Source organism: Chaetodon auriga, chromosome 4 (genome assembly GCF_051107435.1).
Source record: "Chaetodon auriga isolate fChaAug3 chromosome 4, fChaAug3.hap1, whole genome shotgun sequence".
NCBI lineage: Eukaryota > Metazoa > Chordata > Actinopteri > Chaetodontiformes > Chaetodontidae > Chaetodon > Chaetodon auriga.
In genome coordinates, this window is record NC_135077.1 from 22,773,953 (window position 1) to 22,801,819 (window position 27,867).

A 27,867-nucleotide genomic window follows, 5' to 3' on the forward strand; every position below is an offset into this window, starting at 1 on the left:
CACCATGGATTGTTTGACCTCTGACCTTCTTGAAAACAGCTACAAAGCATCTAGGCTGCAAAGACTTCTTAACATTTAGAAGTGCAGGCTTAATGTAGCCAATTATTATAATAACCATTAAGTAATGACTTAACATGCTGATGACATCTAACTTTTGACTTGTAAGAAAATGAGACATCTGTGACCTGCAGACTCGATGGCTTATTAGAAAGTGAACTCATGACCTTTTATTAATGATTTGACTAGGAATGACTCGCCAGCGAAAGTTTTTTTTTTTTTTTTTTTCACAACCTGGGAACCCAAAAGTTGTTCTTGTTGGTGGCTTATAACTGATCTATAACAAATTAGATAATTATTTCTGAAACATTAATGAAGTCAGTGTTTTAAATTGAAAAGAACCTGCAGATAATAGTTCTAATACTGATCCAATAGTCCTGTTATTGCCTTCATTGTGGATATTATTAAAACAGAAGTCTGGTCAGTCTCACAATAGAACACAATAACAGGACGTGCAGTCGTTATTGTCAACGCGTAAAGCCTGCCTATTTCAGTATTTCCCCTCTGGGGTCCACTACAGAGCTGCGATGGTGACGTCACACAGACAAGCCTGAGCGGCTTTGCGCGCTCCCGACGCCAGTGAGCACGAGCCGAGGCTTCCTCCACATCCAGAGCCAGAGCAAGAACCAGGAAGTGAAAGTACACACATGGAGGGTGTGTCTTTCTCTGCCAGTGAATGTTTTATTTTTAAAAACGCGGTCCTCCTTGGATAAATAATGGGGGACTCGGCGAGGACCAAACGGCGGGAACAGCTGAAGCGCTGGGTGGGCTCTGGCACCGACAGAGCGTCGGCCGTGGCCCGGCGGAGGTGGCGGGGCGATGCCGAGAACGGATCAGGGGAGCCGGAGGCCGAGCTCAACGACCCGACGAGGGACCAACCAGTGTCTGTGAGCAGAGATGAAACCAGCCCCCTCCTCAAACGACGGTAAAGAAACGTCTCCTGTCAAACAGCTTTTAATTAATATAGTCAGCTAACAGCTAGCTAGCTGGAGATATCCTAAAGAAGGAATGTAGTGCGTGGGCTTAGAGGGGCGAGGACAAAAACACAAACATCTTATAGTACGTTGCACTAACTTGGCCCTCCAGCAGCTAAATTACGTTTACTGTTTAGTGAAGCTCATAATGTTCAGTTCTTGTGGAAACTCGCAGTGGTCAAGTGCCGTTTCTTAGGCCCTATTTTGCAGTGTTTTTTGTTAGCTAACTAGCAAGCAAAGTTAGTGTCAGTCTTGGTGAGGGTCTGCTTGTCCAGCACTGTGACTGCTGTTGGTTTTCGTTCATTCATTTTTCAGCTATTCACACATGTTTCTGGGGGACTGGCATTATTTTACAGTGCTTATTTTCAACCAGTGTATCAACAATACAGTCAGTCACCATGTCTGTTTAAGCTGACATGCTCCTCCTGCTAACTGGTGGTCAGTTTGTTGTATTTGTCTTGTATTACAGTGGTTGCTGCCGTAGTTTCAGCTCCATCTATCAAAAAATGTTGCAACAGTATGAATATTTCTGATGAAAAGTCATCATTCATGATGACATCAACTGCATTAGCAAAAGGTGGTCACAAGCAAACCCTCACCAACAGAGACTAAAAGACACTGAAAGGGACATTTGGGTGACAGCACAAAATCTATGGCTTCAGAAATGACCATCAAATCCCACATGATTACGAAATGACTGCAAACACTAATGAACTGATGCAACCATGTACTCAAAGCTTGATCTGGCTAATTTCTTTCCATGTGCCTCCATCCTAGTCCAAAAACTATTAATGACACATCGTGAGCTACACGGTTATATTGGGCAACATGTTCATCAGCAACAGCAGCATTTGATTTGAGTCGATCCCACGTACATCATCCTGCTGCCTTATATAATAACGATAACACCGAATCCACTGCTGACAATAATCCCTACATTCATTTATTCCTGTTGGGGTATCATCTGCTCCTCTGTGCCCAGCTGGTTTAGGAAATGATCTGGCCTTTTTAAAAATCAAACTTTATTTGTGACTTGTTTGTGAAGATTACATCTTGAGTAGGAACAAGTGGCCTTGGGCCTGAGATGCACAGACGGGGTATGTCTGACAGAAAAATGCCTTGTTGCGCTGGTTTTAATCTTTCAAGGTAACTGTCGACTGGTCTTTGGCAAAATATAGATTATGGCCAGTTTTGTGCTGTTTCCTACAATGCTACTGCAACAGCGTTTTAAGGTGTCTCTTTCCGTCTACTCCTTGGATGAAACACACAGGTGCTACAGGACATGTTTTCAATTAGCAAACCAGCTACAACAGCTAACCACTGACTTTATCTGGCTGCCCCTATGCTCTGTCTTTAGGAAAAGGGTCAGGTTTGACAGGGCTGCAGAGTTCCTGGCAGCCTGTGCCAGCGGGGACACGGAGGAGGCCCAAGTGATGCTGATCGAGGCCAAAGAGTCCAAAAGGTGGAACGAGGACGACGCGGCAGAAGTTATCAACTGTTCCAATGCAGACGGGATCACTGCTCTCCACCAGGTGAGGCCATTTCTCCCCCTTAGGTGTAACTGAAATATTGGTTGATGCTGAAATAAATGAGAAACATTTGCATTATTTTGTCCTTTTCCTCTGTTCTACACAGGCCTGCATAGATGGCAGTATGGAGATGGTGTCCTTCCTTTTGGAGCGTAGTGCAAACGTGAACCAGGTTGACAGTGAGGGATGGACGCCGCTGCATGTCGCTGCCTCCTGCGGCTACCCTGACATTGCAGAGTGTGTATAATATGTCTCTACGTTTAGCAGAATACAGCAGCGTGACAGCTGTGTAATACAGTACACTTTGCCACTTTGGGGAGGCCAGAATGCAGAGCTGGTGCCAGAGTATTTCTGCATTCAACAATACTGACATTGTTGTCGTGTTTGGCAGGACAACAAGTCAGCTAAAGCATGAGTGGGCTTGCCTGGCACACAAATGTATACAGCTCAAATGATTTACCAATTGCAAAGCTTCCCATAGAACTGGGGGAGGGGGGGCACACCCACGCTTTCTTGAGTTAATAATTGAATAATACCATACATGTAAGGGGAAAATACCTTAATTGCCAAGTACTTTGGGAAGAATAGATAACAGAAGAATGAATGCAGCTCCATTGCTTCACATTGTGTCAAACAAACAAAATACAACCGCAGTTCCAGAAATGTTGAGACATTGTAAAATGTAAATAACACTAATTTGCTAATCCTTTTGACATATATTGTATTGTATCAACAACACCCAGAAACGCTGCTGACTTCTCTGGGCCCAAGCTCATCTCAGATGGACTGAGGCAAAGTGGAAAAATGTGCTGTGGTCTGATGAGTCCACATTTCAAATTGTTTTTGGAAATCATGGACATTGTGTCCTCTGGGCTTAAGAGCAAAAGCACCATCCCGATTGTTACCAGCAGAATACCAGCTTGGCTCTATAGTAATAGAGTGTGAGCACGAGAGTGGCCTGCCTGCAGTTCAGACCTGTCTCCTGTTGAGAAAGTGAGGCACATTATGAAGAACAAAACACAGCAATGGAGACCCCAGACTGTTGAGCGACTTAAGTCGTATTTCAAGCAAGAATAGCAAAGAATTCCACTTTCAGTCTTTCAAACTTCAACCATTTCCAGACGCTTACTGCTGTTCAAAGAAAGGGGGGACGTACCACAGTGGTAAACATGCCCACCTCTTCATGTTTTTGGAACATGTTGCCGCCTTTTGGTCTTGATATGAAGATTGAATGTATTGACACCGCAAACACAGATAATATCGTACTATTAGGTGTGCTGTATTTGGAGATGGTTGTCCATGTGTAGACAATGTATACATTGCTGATGTTCAATGGATTCTCGCTCATTCAATGTTTTGTTAGTTTCCTGTTGCAGCAGGGTGCGTCTCTCTCTGCTGTGAACTGTGATGGTGACGTTCCTCTGGACATTGCTCTGGATGAGACCACTGAGTCCCTTCTCCAGGATTACACTCTGAGACAGGGTGAGTGCTGTTCGACGCACCCCTTTTAAAATGACATTTCATCATTCATTTGAGCTAAATCTGTGGCAGCATGTCATGTCATTCTCTTCAACAGAGCATGTTCTGTTGAATTAGCAGTTTTTGTTATACGTTTATGTATGTTTACTGAGCTGAATAGAAACGCCCTGATGGGTGTTGTATTACCAGTACTGGATAAGGTATGAAGAAGTGTCCAACCTTGCATTACAGTTATGTTTTTCTCTGCATAGTTCACTTCCATATTGCGTGACACAAGTGCGTTGGTGTCCTTCCCAGATTCACAGTGACCACAGTTTGTTGCTTTGAATATCTGTTAGATCATTTAACGTAATCTTTTCTGATTTTGTCCTATTATAATTATGAATATATCGATATTTGAAAATATTCCTCGTAATGTCTTGATTATGATTTCAACCATATCATGTAGTCGTGTTTGGAACATCATTGGTGATGGTGGGCCTTGATTTGCAGTTGCGTTTTGCAGTTTTGCAGAAGGGCTGGATGCCAGGATTTCGGCAGGGTTCTGCTTGAAGTGAATTAGTTGGTATAACGTGTTGACTGATCACGACAGAAGGCAAAAATGTTTATAACCACACTTGAAGGCGGAATGAAAGATGGCCCTCAGAGAGAATGGGGGGGGGGGGGCACATGATAATTGTTTATGGTGATAATGGTGCACGTTATCATGTCATCCTTTCCTGGAGGGCATTTATGCGCTTGTTTGTGCATAAAGTGACAAAAGCAGTTGGAAGAATGAAAACAACCTGAAAAGAGAAGTTCAAACCCTGCTTCTAAGAGGAAGCACAATTAGTACAGATGTACCAATATGGAATTTCACAGCTGATAACAAAAACCGACAATTATTTGTTTGTTGTGGCTGATACCAAGATGATAACTGATGAAAATGAATCTATTTTTAGCTTGACAAGTTTATTTTTTCTGAATGTAACGGTTACTGCCCAGCCTGGTTGGTCCCAGGCTCAAAGTCTACAAGAATAAAACTGAATTCAAACTCAGCCCTCAAGCAAATAGCGACCAACACAGAGCAGAAGAGCGAGAGGCAGAGAGGCAAAAATACACAATCTGAACCGGTTTTCAGGTGTCACTAACCCACAGCAAAGGCTCTGTATGATGAGATGTCATTATCAGCTTACACTCCAATATTGGAACAATTATTGACCAGTAATAAATCGACCCCCAATACATTGTTCATCCCTAATACTTAGATAAATGGAAGCACCCTGAATGTGTGTCTCTCATACTGTACAGACATACACACAGACACAGAGAAGACAATGACGCATATATTTCAAATGTTCTTTTGGTGTCCAGGTGTGGACTTGGAGGCAGCCAAGCGGCTGGAGGAAGAGCAGATCATGACAGATGCCCGGACCTGGCTGAATGAGGGCCCACCCGCTGATGTACGACACCCCAGGACTGGGGCCACCCCACTGCATGTGGCTGCTGCCAAAGGCTACATAGAGGCCCTTAAGTATGAGTCTCCTGATGTTTTTTCAGGATGTCCGTATTTATCATGCACAGTCTCATGCAGTTCTGCTGCTGTCACCTTGCTGCTCTGTTGTTCAGGATATTGTGTCAGTGTGGGATGGATGTGTCAGCTATGGACTTTGATGGCTGGACGCCTCTCCACGCTGCAGCACACTGGGGTCAGGGGGAGGCCTGTCGCATTCTGGCTGAACAGTTGTGCAACATGGAGGCCCGCAGCAATGCGGTGAGGCCCAAAAAAATAATGCAAACTTTTTGGATCACATCATGCTTGTAAATACAAATTATGTCCAGTCTGTTCTTTCATTTACAGGAAGAACATTTATCATGACACTTGATGGAATTTGGTCTTTTATTTGGATTTACAGTATTTTGTAATACTGTAAATCCCACATCATGTTTTAATCTTTGTTTTCAGTTTCATTTTCATTATGTTGTGCCATCTCTATGAAATGAACTTTGTAGGGTCAGACTCCGTTTGATGTCGCTGATGAAAGTGTTGAGGAGCTCCTGGAGGAGTTGTCACAGAAACAAGCCAATGTGAGAACGTGTTTTTATTTACCAGCTATTCTATATGTTTACTTCATGTAAATTACAAGAACACTGAGAGCTCTCTCTCTCTCTCTCTCTCTCTCCCTCCCTCTCTCTCTCTCTCTCTCTCTCTCTCTCTCTCTCTCTCTCTCTCTCTCAGTGGCGTAATGAACAGTCCATATTGGACAGGCAAAACCAGCAAGGCTCCACAGCTGCAAACGCACAGAACAAACGGCGGAGGTTAGTATCCATCTGTAACATCTGCAACTCATCCTGAATTTATTACATTATTCCTGAACAAATAGGTTTTAATTGTTCCTTCCTGTGAACACTGACAGGTATTAAGCCTAAGAGTAATAGAATAGGACCTGGTCTGGGCCTGATTGGCCGCATAAAGCGGGGATCCAAACCCGTTCAGGTCCTGGGTTGGGTCTCAGATCCTAGGGTTAAGGTCTACTCCTGAAGACCTCTGTCTCAGTGCTAACATCTGTCCGCATGTCTTCCAGGAGCTCAGTGTGCAGGATGAGCAGTAAAGACAAGATGAACGTGCAGGACCAGTCTAAAGAGAGGGGTGTTTCAGGAGGCCTGGAGCTGAGTGAGGAGAAAGAGAGCAGCCCCGGTAAACCAGCCGCTCTGTTGACAGTCTGACTCAAAGCACTACATACTCCGTCATTGTGCTGACTCCAAAAGATGCTGGTTCTCTTTTCGCAGAAAGCTCCACTGTTTCCAGTCCAGACACAGAGAGTGTGACCACATCAACAGTCAGCCCTGCTGACAAGGTACGAATCACACAGTATAATCTGGTGTTTCATGTATGCTACAGGTTTCTTTCTAGCCAAGTGTTGTTAGATACATTATGAAGGAACAATGCAGAAAAGATGAATGGAAGAGACAAAGTGTCAGTTTGGGCTCTCAAACAAGTCATGAAAACTAATTTTGAATAAGATGTAACTTATTGAATAAGTTAGAACATTAAAAAAGAGCAACTCACATGATTCATCAGCTTTCTGCTATGTATTGATGGAGAAATGATTTTCAGTTACGCATATACAAAAATCCAAATGGCTTTCATACGCACGTGATGTAAAGTACAAAGAATGACGGAGAACGACATTCTCAGTATCGGGAAATCAGAAAAAAGCCTGAAGGTGGTATGCATAATGCAATTTCAAAACCAAAGGCAGTAACAAACATGTATACATGTATTTCAGTCTGAATACTAATCAGTTCAAGTAATCTGGGTGTTTCAGCCCACATGACTGCCTGCATACCCAGCATTTCAAGAGAGGTTTTAGACACACCCCTGATGAGGACATGTCGAAATTTCAGATGTGAAGGCTTTTGGTATGGATTAAAGCATGGCAGCTAAAAAGACCAACTTGAACAGTATGCTGGCATTAATTATGTTTCCCCACTGGGGCAGTAAATCTAAATTTTAATTGCCGGCAGTTGATTACAGTTTAAGTGCTGGCCTTTTTTTCCTTGTGTGTTATGTGGTTCAGACACTAGAGGAGAAAGATGATGAGGAGAAGGAGCAGGACAGGGCAAACCGCACTGCCAGAGTCCAACCCACTCTTCAGACAAGGGATGCCACGGCTGAGAGCCCCAACACCCCCACCACTGACAAGCGCAAGTAAGACACAACACAGTGTTTTTTTAAACAGGAACACAAAAAGCATGACTTAATGTTGTACCCGAACAGGTCTGTGATTCTTCAGAACAGTTTCCCTCTGTGGTTTCATACAGATGCATGGTACGCAATAATGGTCCAAATGTATGTAACTTTTGTGTAATGTATGGATTGTGTGTGTTTGTGTGTGTAGGTTCCAGGCTCCAGTCAGAGATGAAGAGTCTGAGTCTCAGAGGAAAGCTCGCTCTCGGCTGATGCGGCAGTCTCGTCGGTCCACACAGGTAGTGCTTTGTGGGGATGGTTGATGGGTATAGTCAGGATATTATGATATTACTACTGTTATCGATACTCTTGCCGTTTTTTTTAATACTGTGCAAAAAAATATACAAAATTAGAACAGTGTTTTTAATCGTATACTTTCATGCAACATGCAAAAGTCCTGCTAAAGTCTCTTTCTTCTATGACTTACAAACATGAACACACGTCTTGCCCTGAGTCTTAGCTGTTGAACGAGAGAGCAAACAAACATCCACCGGGTAAAAGTGCACTATTAATTCCATTTTGCAGGCTAGATAGCTGATTAGCTGCACAGCTGCAGCGCGTTAAACAGCATGTAAACGTACCTGCAGATGTCACTTGGGTCCAGTTAGATGCTGGTGTGGTCCTCACTCTTCAATACCACCAACAGCTCGCTGTTTGCCCCTGACACGTAGAATACTGCACACATTTGTTTTCTTTGTCTGTCGTTCTCTACGGTGCATCACAGGCATCCCGCCAGCTGCTGTCAATCAAACACTGACACACTCTTCCAGCCAGCTGAGATGCAAAAGAGCGTTTCTGATAGTTCCCCCAAAACCTTTTCCTTCCTTGTTAATACTAAAAAATTCTTAACAATTTGAAAAGCACATTGATGTGTTATTATTACTTTCAGAACTAGGTTTTAGGGGCATCCACACAGTTTACAGAGGGGTCCAAACTCAATGTGTCTTCACAATCATTTGTACTCGATTCAGTTTTCTGTGTTTCTGTTCAACGATAAGGATCTGGAATCATTCAGTCACTGTGTAAATGAGTCACACACTTCACTGTGCTGCACACTGCTGCTGTGGGTATCAGAGGATATATGAACTCGTATGATATGATACTCACATGTGACTCCTAAAACCAACCAGGTTTTATTACCTTTTATTGACTGAAGCACTGCTCCACCAGCCTGCAGTGTAACAGTGTCACTACTGTGCGTAAGAAGTGCACATGTTATGGACAATTAAACATTTGAGCAAACAGATTACTGTGTTATGATACTGACAGACAGCTAACCTGCCTGAACACAGTTTGGATTAGAGTGAATCATTTACTGAGTAATGATGTGTTTAACCTGATTATTGCAGGACTTCAGTGACTCTGAGTGCAGCATTGTGCTGCACACCTGTGTACTGCATCGCTATCTTTTCATTTTTGATGGAGATGCAGCATATGTATGTCAAGAAACTGCAGAGTTCTTAGTGCAACGTAAGGCCTCTGAGTGGTTTTGTTTTTGCTTTGCGCTGGCAGGGTGTGACTCTGACAGACTTGAAAGAAGCAGAGAAGACTGTGGCTAAAGCTGCAGATCCACCGCCTCGCAACATCCAGCCTGTCAGCCCCATAGTTTCTGTCACGCCTGCTGAAAGAGGTGAGTGAGGATGAAATGCTCTGAAATACATTCATCACAGATTCCATAGATCCCACCTCTGTTGTTTTACCAAGTGTATTCGTTTTTGCAGACGGATGTCTTTCAAGTCAGGGTAGCAAACAGGACAATGATGGTCATGGAGCATGGCCGATATTGTCAGCTGATTGGTTTCTGTATATAAATCTGCCACTAAGTAACAAGAAACTTCAGTGCAGAAAAGAAATGGCTCAGGTAATCTGGAAACAGTTGGCATTGCTATTACATAGTGTAGCCACCAAAGAGCACTGACTAGTCACGCCATGTGCATCGAGTCTTGCCTCTGTTTACTGTAATACAAGACTACCAAATATAAATATGATGTCAATTTTGGGTGGAGTGCTCTTCAGTATAGTTTAGGAAGGAAATGAAGTTTCTCGCGTGGGCTCTAATGGCTACTGCTCTGAAACGTGGAGCAGTCGGTGTGGTTCCTTCAGCAGTGTGGCGACCGCATACTCATATTGTTGAGTTGTGTACATTTTAAGTACACAGTACACAGTTCTCACACTCCACCCTTGTTTTTTGTTTTTTGTTTTTTTTGATGGGGAACTGAACATTTCCCCATCTGATACATCTGATGGACACCATGTTTAGATAAACCCAAGCTCACAAGGCCAAAAACAGCATTTTATCCATGTTAACCGAACTCACCGCTCTCAGGCCTCAACTTGAGTAGAAACTGAGGCTAAACAGTTGTTTACCACAGCCTCAGTGAAACAAGTGGATTTCTTAGATGTTATTATTTGTTCTTCTTTGGTTCTCCACAGCGGCATATGAGACATGGCTGGTTGGATTTTTGACTAAAGCGAAAGTCCTTCAGGAGTGTTTTCTGCGGGACTCTGTGTATTTCAGATACAGATCCAGTGAAGCAGGAGGAGCCGGAGGAGTTGACAGAGAAGCGTCTGGGACTGAAGGACAGGAGGAGAGGGAGGAAGGAGAGACGCCCAACTGGCATCGTTCAGCTAGGTGGAGAGGTAAGACGGAGACAACCTTAGACCTTCACAAACCTGACACAGAGCTCACCGCCAGTCAGGTCGAAGAGCTGTCTTCAGCAGGCCGAAGCAAAGGTTTTATTCACTGCAACAAGCTGCTTTTATTAAACTGGCTCCCTCATTCTTTCATATATGCCGCAGCATGTGAGTACTGAAGGTAAGAGGGAGGACCGCCAAACCACTTCCTCTCTGTCGTCATGTAACTGAATTTTTAAGAAACACAATTCTGATAAATGATAAGAACTTTGCTGACTGGAAGTCGTGATGATTGCCTTTACAAGTAAAGTGTCTGCAAGACTGACGTGTGTCATGGTTCTAATACAAAATGAATTTTAGCTCTTAAACCGTCAACAACCTGCCAGTGGGTCAGTCATCACAAACTCAGGCCAGTGACAGATATGTCAGGTTGGAGCCACAGGTTTGAGTGTTCGAGGATCAGTCTGAATATCAAACACCGTTAACGAACTGATGCAGAGTATATAGGATAAGGTTATTTCAACAACTTTAAAGCTACTTTATATGAAACAAAGCAATATGCTAAAAATTCATTCAGGCTGATGTTTAGTAGAACCCCCAACTGGGTTGCCAGACAGTACTTGGCTAAATGTTTACTTTGGGAACTTAAGGCAGCTTAAACTTAAGTATGAGAAGTAGCTTTCAGTTTGCACTGAAGGTAACAGTGTTCCCTCTATAATTGCACAGGCCAATGAGAACCCCCCATGAGGCCCAAAAAAACAGCACCAAACATCCATTCATAGGGAAATTAGTGATTTACATTTTGGGGGGCCTCTGTGCAGCACTGGGAAACTCTTGATGTGATGAGAGTGCCACTACCAGTGTTTCCCTTTATTCACTCTGCAGCGACATCCTCTGCTGTTCTGTTTCACCACACACACACACACACACACACACACACACACACACAGAGCACAAGAGGGACAGAATCAGTCAAATTGTAACATAGGAGGCAGTTTGGCCTTGGGTGCTCTGATTCATTTGGCACACACCAGGGATAATTTTGTGGTAATGAAAAGTCAACTCCTGGTATTTGCTCTTAGTGTTTTTCACCACTGTTTTGGAAGAAGGAAATAACAGGATTAACGGGTGAATCAGCTTTAAAGGCGCCATATTTTCTTTATTAAAAAGTGATGTACGGTGGACCTAATTTATTCCAATGTGAAGAGTGGTTTGTGTGCTTTACAATAGCAGCTGAAGTGTTGAATTTGAGAACAGAATTTGGTGCGGTGGGAGAATGAAGTCTGGGGTTAAGGTTTGGGGTCAGTTTAAGCAAGTAGTGGTTATGGTTATGGTTCAAGTCAGTCTGCAGGAAATGAATGTAAGCCTATGTAATGTCCTCAAAACTGAGAGAAACACAACGCGTGTGTGTGTGTGTGTGTGTGTGAGAGAAAGGGATTACAGTCCTCTTTGAACATCGCTTAGGGAAGTATCAGATTTCTGTGAAACAATCTGCCCCATGGTGTGTTTTGTTTTTTTCAAATTTGAGGTGCAAGTGATGTGAACTTTTTTTTTCTTCAGAATGACGATGACGATGTTCATTCGGATGACACAAACAGTAACAGTACTTCCAGGTGAGTGTTTTGACTCTCGTGTGTTTGCTTCCTGTCTGTCTTCCCGTTTTTTCTCTTCGTGACACATCAGAGACAGACCAAGATCATTTGGTTTTTGGACTTTTTTGGATGTGTTTGTGTTTGTGTTTGTGTGTGTGTGTGTGTGTGTGTGTGTGTGTTCTTCCTTTCTTTGCATTAAAAATTAATGTTCAGTTTGTGGTTTCTGATCATGTTCTGATTTTGTAAAGTTCTCAAAGGTCTCATGAGAGAGCTGCAGAGGAGGACTGTTTGAAAGTGTTTCACTGTGTACTTTGAACTTGGATGTGCACCTGCTGGTTTGCCATGAATTAGTCAAAAATTGTAGCATTATTTCCAGAACACGAAGAGAATTTTGTCATTTTGAAATGTATAGTCGTGTGTTGGTGTGGAGGATTTTCTGTCGGGCCTTTAAATGTGTCCCATGTGTCTCTGCAGTGAGTGTCAGCTGGGAGATTTGTCTGGTGACTACAGAACGGTACGTGTCTGACCCTCTTCTCACATTCCTGAAAAACAAACCTGAGGGTAGAAAGTGACTTAAAGCTGAGATCTAGACAAACCAGGACAGGAATGATACCCGACAGGCTCCAGAGAGAAATGAACTGAAACCCCCTGGAGGCTGCACTGAAGCAGTAACCAAGCTTTTATCTTCAGGTTCTGATGGTGTGTGTGTGTGTGTGTGTGTGTGTGCGCGTGTGCGTGTGTGTGTGTGTGTGTGTTTCCCTCTAGCTGTACTTCAAGGTACTGCAGGAGAACTTGGCTCTGAAGGACAAGCTGCAGGAGATGGAGCTGCTCCTCAGCCAAAACAAAGTGGAGCTGGAGCGACTCCGACAGGTTCGGCAGGTTTTGCTGTGCATCTGACCTTTTAAGTGTGTGTGTGTGTGTGTGTGTGTGTGTGTGTGTGTGTGTTTGTGTGTGTGTGACATTATGAACAGAGGGATGCTTTGTGAGCGCTGATGTTCGTCTGAGTCAGCCTTAACAAGTCGAGTGTGTAAAAGTGGACAGCAGGACAAATCGAGAGTTGTTTCATGTTAAATTTTCGTATTTTATTTAACAACATCAATGAAAAACTTGTCAATCAGAAACCTCATTTCTTAAGTATCAAAGTTGAGAGGTTTGATTGTTAGTTCGGTTGCACTTGTTCAGTATCGTTGCGTAGCTCTGCAGTCACCTGTATGAAAGTGGTTAACGAGGTGTTTGTCTCTGCGGCAGAGTCAAGAGAGCAGCACAGACAGACCGGCTCTGCTGGAACTGGACAGATTTGTAAGTCTGATTTTTCACCGTCTCTGTCTTCCAGGAACAGCCCTCCTGTCTGTACACACAAATAACGACATGAACAGTACAGAGTTTTATGTGTCACAGCGAATTGAAATGCATCCCAGCTTGTTGTCTCAGTCCACGAGTAGACGTTTTTTTAACGGTTTAGATGATCATTTTGGAAATGAACAGCTTCCATGTCCTGCTCCTGTGCTCACTTCACACCATGAAGATGTGAAGTTTCATATGTTCTCTCCATTCGCTTTGCAAGGTGTGATAAAATGTAAGAACAGAGAATGGCTGGGTGTCAACAGCTCTACAAGTTCAGCGGAGCATGAATTCATGGTGTCAGGAACAATAGACGACCTGCACACGGTTCTATAAATAACAGCAACCAGTTAGTGACGTTCCCACTGTTGTTCACAGGAGAAGTTGGCCCTCCAGAGGAAAGCAGTGGAACTGGAGGATGAGCTGAAGGTACAGATGTTCACTTCAACACTGATTACTGACTGCACTCCTTAATTAATAACTCGATTGTATTCATTTGACAGTCTGTTCCCAAATGGTCACAGTGAGCAGAACAGCTGCACAAGCGATGCAGCGTTCAAGTTAAAAGCTAGTAGAAACAAATGTTGTTATTGGATGTATTTTCTGTGTTACTCAGGTAGCAGGTAAAGTAATGAATAGGAAGAAAGAATCATGTGACCCATTCACTGCAGCCTCGCTTGTCATGTGCAACGTGACCCATTGATTTTTGGAACAGTTTTCAAATGCATGAAGTTTGCTGAATTGTCTCGACCATTTCGATTTGAAGGAGTGGGAAAAGCTAAAAACACCAATGTTTCATGATGTTTCTGCAGGTTCTGGGGGACCTCAGAACAGACAACCAGAGGCTCAAGGATGAGAATGCCGCCCTCATTCGAGTGATCAGCAAACTCTCAAGATGAGCCTTAAAAAAGCCGACGTGGAGATAAAAAGTATTACATTCTTCTTTTGCCCAATTCAGACGACACAAAGCAGAAAGGGAGACGGCAGCAGCGAACACCTGCACAGCACATTCAACAGTAACTGGAACAGTGTACAGTTTTCAGGGTTATTAGCCTGTTTGGGCCTTTATGTTTTGGCAAATCTACTGTATAACAAGCTGAACTGCACCTCCTGTGGAGTGACAGGAGGCTCCTGCTCACATCCACTTTTATATTAGGTTTTTATTGTTGTATTTTTTTTAACTGGAATATTTTAATGTGCTTTGCTTCTCTGATACTTTGTATAAAATCTGTATTGAGAGACTTAAAGCCATGCACAGTGCGAGCTCAGAGTAATGTGTTAGAGTGCTTTCTTGACCTCTGAAGGGGTGGAGATGTAAAAAAAAAAAAAAGGTCAGGTGTAGGGGGTTACTAGAAAAAGACAAAAAACAAACAAACTTAAATGTGCCAAAAACTAGCCCCAGTTTTGCATGTCCTTTTGGGGAAAACTCCAAGTGGTCAGTGTTCTCAGGATGAGTTTTGGGTCGATGCTTTCTGTTTTGGCTGACTGCTGTAAAGGTGGACCAAATTTGCATGCTCCTCTGAATGTATATTTAATATGTATATTTATGTACAGGGCCCATCTGTCCTGACAGTGATGTAAAGGCGTGGTCGTATAGTCTCTGTTGTAAAAAGGATGGCTAGCTTTGGGTACTGATCGTGGACATCAGGCGCAGCTCGTGTTGAGAGGGGTTTTCACAGGAACTGTTACAGACGACACATCTTTCAAGAGGTTTAGGAGAGTGCATGCTCTATCTTTAGTACTGTAAGTCAGTAGAAATTTCACTTTGTCATTTTGACTGGACGCTTCTGAAAGCGACGACCAGTAAGCTACAGTAAGTATTCACCCTGTGATGGACGGCTGTTTGTTTTTACTGGACAGGCCCGATGGATCAGCTCTTGAATGTTTACTCCAATTTTAAAGAAACTGCATGTCAAATTGTATTTTGATGCTGTGCCTTTCAATAGACATTTCTAAGTGATATTTCTATTTTGCTTTGGTAAACGTACACTGATAAGTATAAAATACAGTATGGGCTTCAATTACTCTGGCTCTGTTGTCCATTATCCTTTTTTCATTTTTTGCCCCTAGTGACAGTATGGCGTTTTAAAAGTTGATAACTATGACCACATAAACTATTGTTAGATTATCTGATTACAAATTTGTCCTACTGGTGAAAATGGAGGCCAATAAGTAACAAGAAACCGCTTAACAGAAAGGGCAGAAATCTAGAGGTAATTGAGAAAATGTGAATTTGAAATTTGAAGTGAACCTGGAACGATAACCTGACAAAACAGATCCTACATTTCCCACAATTCAACACAACAGCGACTTTTCATGAGACACTCCTTGTCTAATAAATGCTTCCATCTCTCAAACTCGACACTTGTAGTTCCTAAAGTAGACTTTGCTATAAATGTTTAGTGTCACACCCAGCTGAGGCCCTTCTCCTCACACCTGGCTCAGCTCCTCCAGAGCCACAGGAAACCTCATGCAGCCGTTTGCGAAGGCAGAGCGGAGCTCCTCACGGTGACTGAACTGAAACCGAGGCTCGACAAGCAGCGCGTCTTATTTGCAAAACACTGCAGTGTTAGAGGCCAAGTTGAGCAAAATCTTTATTGACTGAGAAGAGCAATCACAAATGATGATAGAATATACAACCCCACCAGCATGCCAGCGTTTTCATAGAAACTGTACAATGTGAAGGAATGTATGGCGCAGGAAGAGCGAATTAGAATCAGAAGAAACAAAAAAGCTTTACATCCATATGTTCTGGTACAGTACAAGTCGATTTCAATTTACTTACTGGTCAGCTGTGTTTTAAAACCCTTCTCCTCTCATTAAATACTAAGCACGTTTCAGTTAGTGTCACCTGACCCTTCGTTTCACTGCTTTCACTCAGAGGGTCACTGGGTCAGTTTTCTCTCTTTACTACCAGCGTCTGTGTGGCTGAGACCAGACACCCCCGAGGTCTCCGGCAGCAGCAGACGGTGCCTGGCTCAGCCTCCTCCACACCTGGGGTCTCCTGACTGCAGGCTGCCACCTATGAAGCAATCTAAACGAGCAAGGGGGGGCTGCTTTGTCGGGGGACTGATGAACATTAAGGCAAAGGGGAACAACAAATAAAGAAAAGGCTAAACAAGACATTTTTGTTTCTCTCCGTATGATTATAGTGAATGCTAAGGCCTCATGGCTAAAAGGAACAAGAGTGCCAAGAATCAACAATACTGATTTTCACTTGGTTTGGTAACGTTTCTCCAATTCTTCACATTCAGTCCCCTCCAATTCCAAGTTTCTCATGGGGGCAGTGAGTGTGTGCAGAGCTGTATCTGAGTAACCTGTATAAACAGTCTCTACTACAGCAGGGCTACAGGTGGTTATTAGTCAGTAGTGAGAATAAGCCCTTGATATACAGACTACCTGATAGCAGCACTGCTCGTACACACAAGGCATGCTAAATAGACATGTTTTAGACATTAGTTGATACATAAGGCAGCTTTTTTTGTTTTTTGTTTTTTTTTACCCTTATTCGTTTTACTCCCTTGTTAGTGTTGGCCCAAACCCCCATCTGAAGGGGAGTGGGTGAATACATTTAGGGAAGGGAGGGAGGCGCTGAAGAGCAGATCTGAATGAAGGCAGGTATCGGTAATTATATCAAAAGACAGCAAGCGATTAAGTATGCAAGCAAAGGAATGCTGTAGCAATAGTGGGGGAGGGGGGTGGGGGGGCAGGTGGATGTGGTGGGGCCTTTCATGAACATAACAGCTGATTGACAGTGATGTGAATACAGTCACATTACACAACCATTGATACAATTATATAAAAAAGGCAAACAAAAGTTGATTGTACAGTTGCTTTTCCACATGTACTTCATACTGAGAGAGGAAGACACCATTCTGGAGAGGTGGACGGCGGGGTTAATCTCTTCAAGCAGCAAAAGGCTGGGGCAAAAGAAAAGTAGAGGGCTGGGTGTGAGGAAGTAAGGTGCTACATGGCACAGCTCAGTGGAGGGGAGGGGGGGGTGGAGCGAGTGAGGATGGCAGGTTGGTGAAGAGGTGAGGTGGCTCGTGTGCGACCAATGAGATGTTGGGCAGTTCGGGAGGCGTTGGATGGACGGATGCGGGGCGTCGGGGGAGGCTGCTGCTACGGCTGATGCTACTGCTGCTGAGGAGGGAATGATGCCACGGGGTTAAGACAGCGAGGCGGGAACTAAGGCATGAGAGCATGAAATGCACGACAAAGTAAAAACAAAGAAGGCAGAGATGGTGGAGGCGGGGCGGGGATGGGGATGGGGATGGGGATGGGGGGAGTGGCTGAGGAACGCGCAGGGCTGGGGGATTTTGATTCCCTCGCACCCCCCCTAACACAAAGGCCTCTTTTAGTCTTTCCAGTCTTTCTTGATGTGGAGGTTCCACTCCCAGGACAGGTGGTCGTGCTTGTCGTCGTCAGTGAACTTGGATTTGATGACGTAGTTGCCGCGGGCCAGCAATCCTTTAGGGGCCTCCTCCATCGTGGTCAGGAAGTCGTACTCAGCAGGGCGGGGCCCGTAGCTGCCCACCATGTAGTCCGACGTATCAACTGGGAACAAATGAGAGTGGTAAATACTGATCAAACACTGAGTGGAGTGTTTGTGGACGTTACTTCACACGAGGCCAACAGAAACGCTCACTCACTCTTCATTCCTTTCCTGTATGTCTGCTGCACATACTTCAGACCCGAAACGATCTCCCTGTTCACCTGAGGAGGCACAAACATCGTTAAAGACAACCGCAGATGCTCGGTTAATAATCAGAGTTAGACTTCAGCAAGGACTTCAAAGTGTCCCTGAACCTTTAGAAAAGGTTGGAAAAACATGCAGAGTGTCATGTTTGACATTTAACCTGTTTCTTTCACTGACGGATCAGACAATTAGTCAGGACTGCGTTGCTCTTTTGACCACTTTTACTATTGCTGTCCTGGTGTTATACAAAATCAATATCATGACATTAGACTGGAAACTTCCTGGGATGTTTCTGTGTACTGTGATGCAGCTGAATCTGCATTCTGGATCTACCACTGTTCAGCGATTTAAAGAATGGATTCATACTACACTCATATTCCATGGAAACAGACTGTGACCGTTTCTTCTGTATATCTTGTAGCTGGAGCAACAGCAGCTCTCACCTTAAAGCTGATCTTTATTTTGTATTCAACTCCCTCCATCAGAACAAAGGCCTGCTTCTTAAAGGCCTCCAGGTCTCCTGTTACAAACCAAAGGGGAAAGGAAAGCACAGGATCAATATTCAGTCCATCACAGTCACAGTGATGCTGATCAGGATGATCAGGAGAAGTCAAACCGAACCAGTTCAATATCTCATCTGTGCAGAAACTCCTTCCCACGTTCTCTTTAGTTGAATGTGAGCCATTAGCAACAGGAAACCCCTCCATCGCCAAGTACAAAGTACTTTACAAAGAAACTTTCAAAACACAGAAACACTGGCTGGCCAGTTGTGACTCTTGTCTGCTTACAGAGAACCTGATCCACAGATTCATGTAGAAGTCGTTCTACAGGGTTTCTTTGTGTCACAGGATGTTCAAAGTGCTGAAACAGGACTTTTCAAAGTCTGTCACTCCTCCTCTCGTAGCAGCCCGTCACAGTAAGGTTAAAATGCTGCCATAGAGTCAGTCAGGTAACTACATGTAGGCTGCAACTTATTTATAATTTGGCAAGTTAGCACCATTATGCCGAATTAGCTATTAGCAGTCCCTGTTTGCAATATACTAACAACTACCCCTGGACTGATTTGATGCTGCAATTCTGGACTTATTGTGGACACACAATCACATTCTGTTTCATTTATGTTTTACACTGCGTCCAACCGTTGGGTTGAAGTAGCGTTGTTTTTTTCTGTGATTTCTAAGTGGATTCTCAGATGTTAACTCATGACCGACACTGGAGATAATAACATAAGCCAGACCAGATCTAAAATCTGTGCATCATGTCTGCGTGTTACTCGCTAGTTATTACTCTGAGAAGAAACAGGATATTTGATGGAAATTGCAGCAATCTGGCGCTCTGTGTTTTAAAGTACTTTAATTAGCTTCATGAACTGCAGCCTCTGCTGCTGCTGGAACTGCTGACTGTGTTGATAAGTGGGTCAAATCAGCAGCCAAACTAAAACAACTCACTTCCTGTTTTTTTAGAACACGGCATGCGCCTGTCCCTTTCACCTCATGCAGCACCTTTGCCTCCTGCCTCCCCCCTGTGGCCCCCTGCGGAGGAGCAGCTCCCAGTTTGAAAGCCTCAGTGATTATCAGAGACTTTAAGCTATTAACTATAACAATAACAAACATTGTAGAGAAATAAATGGTCCTATACATTTATACTACGGCAGACTTCTCGTCCTGTTCCACAGGCCTCTGAAATGATCTGGCAGTCTGCTGGGCGCTGACCACCATGTTGAGAGTCACGTTCCTGCTGAGCTCAGAATGTGTTCTCCTCTGCCCGGGGGTCTTTCTCTTACACTGGTGCCTGAGCTTCAAGGCCGCAATAATCCAACATCAGACACGTCTGACGTACAGAGGCTGCATTGATTCCTTTACTGGCAGTGAACTCACTCACTGACTAAGTTTGTATGACTCATCCTCAGCAGGCTTTTACTGTAACTTTAAAAAGTACCTAAAGGTGCATTTCACTCACAAAACAAACAGCATCAGTCTGATCTTGTCATCAGGAAGTGTCTTAAATGGGCTGAAATATCTGTTTTTATCGTACAACCATTTCAACGTTCAGTACAGATGTTGGCTGTACACGCTGAGGTATTACTTATGAGCTACACCTGTACAATCAAAGGCAACCCAACACAACAGCCCGGAAAAAATACCCTCTTATGATACTGCGATGTGCCTGTGATGTTCCCTTCTTGTTGATGAGAACATTCTGAATCTTTAAAGCACAAACTCTCCTTTCAGCCACAGAAACTTCTGGAGAAGCACAGAAACACTTGGAGATATTCACTTTATCTGCATCAGCTGTAGGAAGCTAGCTGCAGCCCCGCAGGAAGCGCCTACTCCTGAGGCACTCATTTATTATGACGGCCCAAGAACTGTCTAAGTGCATGTTCAGGACTGGACCATGAGGACAAACAGAAGCCTCACATGCTAAGACTTGTGTACAGTACTGATTCAGAGTACAAACAAGCACTCCTCACTACTATCATGATAGAACTTGGGATGAAAAATGTTAACGTTACTAATGTTTAAATGTACTGTAGCTGACTTCCTGACACATAGAGCAGAGACAGACAGGATGTCCAAAGGGCAGAAAGACATGCAGCAGGCCTTTGAAGACAGCTGTCTAACCTTTTTTTTTTAATCTCCCTATCCACCTCTGCAGCTCTCTTTTCCCAACATCAATCCTAACATCACAGTCACACGACACCTTCACACCTTTTATCCATCCAGATCTACCCGGTTCTGAAGATAAGCACATTTCAGTCAAACCCTGAATGGTTTCAATTTTACTTCCAGGGTGGACAGTCACTCATTTGCGCTGGGAAAGTAGGAAAATGAAGAGTGATGCAGAGAAAGGTAGACACAGGACAGAATGTTCTGGGTGGATTCAAATCTAGGCCAGCTACAGCGTCTACAAAGGCGGGGGTCTAAACCGCTAAACAGTCACGGGGAATAATGAAAGTACATTTCTACAGTCATCAGCCAAACAGAGAAAAAGATTCCAGTCTGTGTACCTCCTGTGTACCTCTCTACCTCTGTAGGCAATCAGTGAATCCATATTCATTTACAGCATGCTCAGCACAGACTCAAACCTTCACAGACGGATCTGTAAGTACTGTTGGATGAAAATCAAAACAAGCAAAGTCAGTGCAGCGGTCAATGGGATGCTATATTTGACTGCGACAAGATAGCAAGTGGGAAAAAGATACAGAAAAGATTTCTGTGATGAGATGGTGTGTGGAGTGACACGCTGTTGATTATTAATGTCTGGATCAACAACAGCTGCTTATGACCTCCTCTGATGTGACACACAAGCTCCACAACCTGCCCGTAAACCAGCCCAAACGGGGACTCACCTCGCAGGTCCAGGACCAGGGGGTTTGGGGCGGCTTCGCAGACCAGAGTCATCTGGGTCACTTGGACATTGGGAACAGCGGGATCTGAGACAGGAAACACACAGCTCAATAAAGACAACACAGACGTCTTCAGACACACCTTCTCTGAGGTGGATGCTCTGTTTGTTTACAGACTCTTATCAAACACCTTTGACTGTGCGGTGTGTTCACCTCCATTCACCTGGCGGCGAACACACGACGCAGAGTTTTGCTAAAGTCCTATTAACCAGAGAAATAACATCCGGGTGGCAAGTGAGATTAAATACTGCATGCGTGTACAATTCATTTACAGGTATTTGTTGTGACAACACTTGTGTGAAGGCATGCGGACAACTTAGACCAGAATCCAAACATTTCCAGGAGGCCTGCACATGACGTACGTGGGCTCGGGGGAGCTGAAATCAGGACGGCTCTGCTGTAGTTGGGACAGCCTCTGCATTAATTAGACTTCACCTTCTTCTCATTCACACTGAAGCAGCCAATTCTCCTTACTGAGAGGCAGCAGACTCATTCATCACGTGTTCAACACAGAGCCCAGAACATACTAAGTCAGAGGGTGCAATGAATGCATGTGTGCTGAATTTACACACATCCCTGTGGAAGTCTGATTTATCTGGCTGCATCACAGCCCTATTTTAGTAACATCCTTTATACAGTCACTAATTAATGTTAAATCTGATTGAATGCAGAAGTTCATGGCTGTTATCTGGTTAACATGCTCACTTCATGCCAGCGTCTGTACTATTTACATCTCGTCAACGGCTGCGTAATGACCCACATTTCACTCATGCAATATGCACATAAAGCCAACCGGAAGCTTATTTATAGGCTTTAAGTCTACAGAGTCACAGAGTTCAGAACTGTCATTAACGGCATCATTAATTAATGCTATCTTAACCTGATTACGTGTCATCAGTCTACATGGACAGGTTGTCGTTATTACCACTGCTGGCCACCAAGCTGTTATCAGGAAATCCAGTTTCACACCAACACCAACTCAGATAAGATACATTCACGCTCATACGTGGTGCCAACAAATCAGATTTAACTCTATGTCAACCACAAATTCAGGCCAGTAGTTCACTTTAGAGGAAATCTTTACAATTCTAATAACAGTCGCAATGTTGGTTAGAGAATTTGCAACTAGATATTTTCCTCCTCACACACACACACACACGCGCGCGCGCGCGCACGCACACGCACACACACACACACACACACACACACAGTGAGCAGCAGAGCCAATAAAATTCATTTATGAAAATACAGCAGTGTTTTCAGCTGTTATGTCCACAGTCCCCCATTCACAGCAGGTTTCTTTTAGCCATAGCATGCTCATTAGGCTACCAGCTAACTATTACGAACATAAAATGCTGACTTAGATAGCTTTTGGGGACATTACACAGACTTACATTCATTTCCTGGAGACTTACCCTGAACCTAACCTTAACCACTGACCCAGAAATCACCCTTTTCACAATCGGGGACACAGCTTTTAACCCCAATTAGACTAGCCGTCCTCACTTCACTGGTCTTTAGTCTGAAATGTGCTCCTGAAAGTACGGTAAGTCAAAAACTCAGGAAATGCATTACCAGCTTCAGAGACCCCGGAGCCAAGCAGGGCTTCCTTATATTTGCGTAGACTCTCATCATCCTTATCCAGATCGTGGATCTCTTTCACCGTCTTCTGGGCTGGTGCCTTGTAGTTCACTGGCTCTGGCTCCTCGTTTTCGGCGGCGATGGCTGCTAGCTGCTCTGGAGTCACCTCATCCTCAGCCATGTCTGGGGACAGAGTGGGCGCAAGAGGAGGAAAAACAGTGGGCGTTAATGGCACTTTGACCGACAGAAATTAATTAAGAAAAGACAGAAGCTAGGAGAGGATCCTTCCTTCAGTCCTCATGGACACTTGCCTCTCGGGGAAGAGGTTGTAAATCACGGAGACGCTCTCAACAATAAAGCAAGTCCAGCCTGCTGGATCTGTAGCTGCTGTGTGTGACTACGAGGCAGTGCAGACACTGTAAGGCAGCGGCAGCAGCTGATGACCTAACTGCTGCGTGACATCATCTCAACACACTTCTGTGAAATAGCATCACCACCAGGAGAGTTATGAATGAGGCGTCATGTATCACATGATACAAAGCCTCTCCTTGGGGTGGGGGGGGGGTGCTTCACAGGCCCAGACATTATTTAGGCCACAGGAAAGGCACTGTGTTCCTTTGGTGTGAGATAAATTAGCCTATAGGGACACTTATGCTCTTCCATGCAATAAGCTCACAACAGTGTCCAACACAAGGTTTGTTGTGTGGTGAATTTTTTGTAAAGAACAATCCAAAGTACAAGCACAAGAACAGCAGATAAGGAGGCCATTCAATTCATATCAGGCAACAAAGACTCAAGAACTCTGTATTTCCTTATGGCGGGGTCATCTCTTGCTGAAGAGGTTAGTGGTGGAAGAATCGCTCAGCTGAAACAGAATGAGCAGCCTAACAAAAGCAGGAAGAGCTCTGTTTATGCCAAAGGTTTGGACTTTCACGTTAAGGCGATCCCACCCACAGCACTGCACAGGCTGAATCCCTGAAGACTCAAGCAATGCAGCGAACAGAGCTGAAAATCAATCTGCCACCAATATACTAATCAATTAATAGTTTCAGTCCTTTTTCAAGCAAACATTCTGTGGTTCCTGCTTCTCAAATACCAGGATTTGCCGCTTTCTCCATTTCATAGAACCGTACACTTCATATCTTTGGGTTTTAGACTGATGGTTTGATAAAACTTTGATGAGGCTTTGGAAAACTGTGATGGAACTGTTTTCTAAACCACACATTTAACATCCACGCAGAATCAGCGGTTTATTCAATAATGAAATGAACTGCTGGAGCCCGGATGTACATCTATTTGATAATCCATCCATCTTTATGCCATGTTTTAAAAGAAATCACTCAAATGTGACCATCTGCTGGTTTTCTTAGTCTTCTATGTTTCAGATTGTTGATCGAACAAAGCTAAATCTGGATTTTTTTTTTTTTTACTTAACTATCATCTGAATTATCATGAAAATGACTGTTAGTTGCAGACATGCATTCAGCCATAACAAAACATCACTGTGAGCCAGTTTTCCCTTTATCTCCCCCAACAGTTCTATCCAAGTAATGCTTCAAGTTCCAGAGGTCACGATTCTCCAAACCCACAATTTGATTTGACTTTGAATTTTAAGGTCAAGATTTGATTTTCAATTTAATCTTGACGGCCGTTGTTCAACTATCGAGGCTTGATTTGTAAAGATCTACAGATCATTGGTTCTACGTAACTGTCATTTACATTTTCGAAATTCTCGTCTTTTCTTTGTTGCACGTGTCACACTCAGGCCATGTGGTCAAATTTAAACAACTGTGTGACTGAGTGTGTAGCATAGCCTAAAAACCGCAGTTTGTCATTGACATAACTCACAGGGAAGGCTAAATGTCTCCACAGCGGCAACTTCCTGTCCCGTTTCTCCGTCATCTCATGGTACATTTTTTGAAAAGTGTGGCTGCAGGCTACTGGTGCGATACGCTGGGTCGTCTTTGAAGACACATGCCAGACGCGTGCAAGCAGGCAAGGGTGGAGAGGTGGAAACACTGGGAGAATCACTGACCCAGGTTTTGATTTCAATGATTGAATCTGAAAGCTCATCTTGAGCCATTTTCAATTTAGAATTGGACTGCGACACCCCCACTATCTACTCCAGTTTAGATTATTCACTGACAATGCTTTCAGCCGCCACCCTTAAACATAGTGCTACGTAAACTGTGAAAGTGATTGAGAACATTTTAGGACAAATAGAAGAGCTGCACAACCAACTGTATATCGCAAATTAAGCGTCCTTTATTACTGGATTTTGCAAACCTGGAATGCGGGGTCACCAAAAGCTGTGTTTTCTATCTTACCATTACTCACAATAATCCTGTCAGGCTGATTATCACTAGATGGATTCCTCCTTCTCACATGAAGTGAGAATCTCTGAGCGTGCCTCCCCTGACCTGCCCAAACTAACAGAGGAATGTCGGCAAGCAGTAAAGGCGCAAACTCTGCCAACTGAGGAGCTTCAGGCTGTAGCCATAGACATGTCTGAGCAGGGTCCAAAACATTTTCAGTGGTCTTCCTTTCTACTCCAACACTATACAGGGAGGAGGAACCAATAACAAGTGACTAAATCAGGGCTTGGAAGGCATCTGTAAAATATTCTTGTGCTCAAATTTAACCTCGACTGGTTGCACTATGATCAAATATCCCGTTATATGACAATCTCCAATACATTTTCAGACATAAATTTCTAATAGGGTTTAGTTGGGACAGGTTCCGTGGTACTTTTGGCTGATGACGGTGTAGATACAGCAGAGGATGGTTCATAAAACAATACAGTGCAGGAAAGGAGCCCAGACTCTTCTTACTGAACAATCCTTTGATCTGAAAATGTGCTCCACTGTTTTGCATAACTAAACTTGATATCCACAAGAGACAAAATCTGGATGAAGGCTGTTTGTAGTGACAGGAGAGGTGCAGGGTGGGGGAGGGGGCTTCAGACTGAACGTATTATATAACTGCTGCCATTGAACTCTCAGTCACTGTGGAGAAAAATCAAGAAGTTCATCTTCCTTTCTGTTTAGGTAGAACGAGTTCTTGAACACGGCTGCAATGGCAGAAAGTTGGTCTTCTCAGAGTTGTTTTCTTTGACATATGACTTTGGATTCCTGAAGGGAGGTTTGATTTCTTCATCATCCGGTTCTACTTGACCATACGTACTTCATTTCTACAGTTCCTAATAGGCTATAAGGCACAAGACTTAAGGAGTAATGTAAGAGGTCAAGTGCTGTCATGCAAAACATCAATATTAAGAAATTTCAGGATTACACTGGAATCCAGTTTGACAGGCCCACCGCACCCAGCCTTCAGCTGGCAAACTGCTGGTTGATCAGGACAGGAAGCCAGAAACTTCAACTTGACATACACAGATGAAGAGGACATGAGTGTGACTCACTGTCTCACTCACTTCACCTCTTCTGTCTGGCCTGGCTTTCTTTGAGTCAATCTGTTTTAGTATTGAGCAATAACAAACTGCAGGGTAATGGCACTACCTCTCCAGCCTGTCTCACCCCACCGGCCTGACACAAAGAAAAAACGAAAAGCAATCCAAAACAATGAGGAAAATATGTAAGAACAAGAACATTTTAACGTTTTCCCATTGTGATACATGTGCAATGTAATTTTTTACCAGCACATCAATGTTACAAATCACAGCTTTTAGAAATCAGTGGAACTGATTAAAGCAATGTTTCCACAAAAGAAATGATCACACGGTTGTGGTCTTTTGTTAATCCCAATGAATCATGTAATGCCCACCACAACTGTGCCAAGTCGTGATTACACAGCTACCACAGCGCTATAACAGTAACTTCCAGTCCATGTACTGACTGATAGCTAGCCGACGGCACCACTGCAGACTGGCATCCTTTCAGGGAGCCGGCGAACATACCGACTCTGACAGCACACTGAGACAAAAACTTAACGTGTCTGGGTGGTGGAATTGATTTCCACTCAACAATGGTGATCAACTTTTCCTGGCGCCGACCCTCTCATACAGGGTGGGACTGAGGAGAGAGACAAGTGGCTAGCTGCTTCTCTGGGAACAATCCAGCCAAGCTAACCGGAGCCTGTGGCTAACGTTAGCCTGACAAGTTCTCATCAGTTGATGGAGAGCAAGGGTGGAACCAGAACGGTTTCAGTGATGTGCGCCGGTTATGAATGTTCTACATATTGTATTATTAGCTGCTCGTGAAACCGACGAGACTTACCTTTATATTAAGTGTAGTAGTGGTTTCAGGTGCTTTTGCGGTAAGTGCGTTCGTTGCTCGGAGCTCCTGTGCAAGTATGGCGAATAACAGAACGGCGCCGCCCCGTGCGTCGCCCGCGCAACACCGTTGCGGGAGATGATTTTTTTCTTAAGAAGGCGAAGTCATGACCCGCCCTACTCTGCCTCTGATTGGCTTATACCGATATTCTTTGGCCTAATCCTAACCAATCGTTATTCCTTATGTCGAAACGTAACCAACTCAACCAACAAAGGAAAGGAGTACAAGCCAATCAGAGGCGGAGTAGGGTGGCTCATACCTTCGCCATCCTGGGAAAATAACGTACTTTCTGGTAACGGGCCCGTAAACGCTACACGCAAATGACGTTCAGGTCCGCGCGCCACCAAAAAACACGTTTTGAGTCTTGCATATAGAGTTGAGAAAATACATAATTTTACTCTGAATACTGTAATAGAGCACAGGGTTTTACAGTGTATGCGAGGGATAAACACTGGTTTCTGCTTTTATTGAGGTCATTGTTCTCAGCAGCACATTTCGTCACTGCTGAAGATGTCTGACCTGACTGTTACAAACATGATATTAAAAAAATGCTGTA

General features: G+C 43.9%; 2 protein-coding genes across 2 annotated transcripts; one reads left to right on the forward strand and one right to left on the reverse strand.

The window, feature by feature from the left end:
* The first annotated feature begins 613 nt into the window (after positions 1-613).
* On the forward strand, positions 614-15,366 carry ppp1r12c (protein phosphatase 1, regulatory subunit 12C). The gene is made up of 20 exons (XM_076728188.1): positions 614-982; positions 2,389-2,563; positions 2,667-2,797; positions 3,924-4,042; positions 5,393-5,552; positions 5,648-5,792; positions 6,032-6,106; positions 6,258-6,337; positions 6,604-6,716; positions 6,809-6,876; positions 7,600-7,730; positions 7,921-8,008; positions 9,282-9,399; positions 10,288-10,409; positions 11,964-12,016; positions 12,470-12,509; positions 12,761-12,865; positions 13,244-13,294; positions 13,715-13,765; positions 14,149-15,366. Exons 1-20 carry the CDS (start codon positions 774-776, stop codon positions 14,233-14,235), a joined length of 2,121 nt encoding a protein of 706 aa, XP_076584303.1. The 5' UTR covers positions 614-773; the 3' UTR covers positions 14,236-15,366.
* Positions 15,367-15,917: 551 nt separating this feature from the next.
* LOC143319528 (rho GDP-dissociation inhibitor 1-like) lies at positions 15,918-27,380 on the reverse strand. Its single transcript, XM_076728584.1, has 6 exons — positions 27,255-27,380; positions 23,017-23,205; positions 21,385-21,468; positions 18,479-18,555; positions 17,989-18,052; positions 15,918-17,893 (listed from the first exon to the last, which is right to left on the reverse strand). The coding sequence occupies exons 2-6, from the start codon at positions 23,201-23,203 to the stop codon at positions 17,694-17,696; spliced, it is 612 nt and encodes a 203-aa protein (XP_076584699.1). The 5' UTR covers positions 23,204-23,205; positions 27,255-27,380; the 3' UTR covers positions 15,918-17,693.
* Between the last annotated feature and the right edge of the window lie 487 nt (positions 27,381-27,867).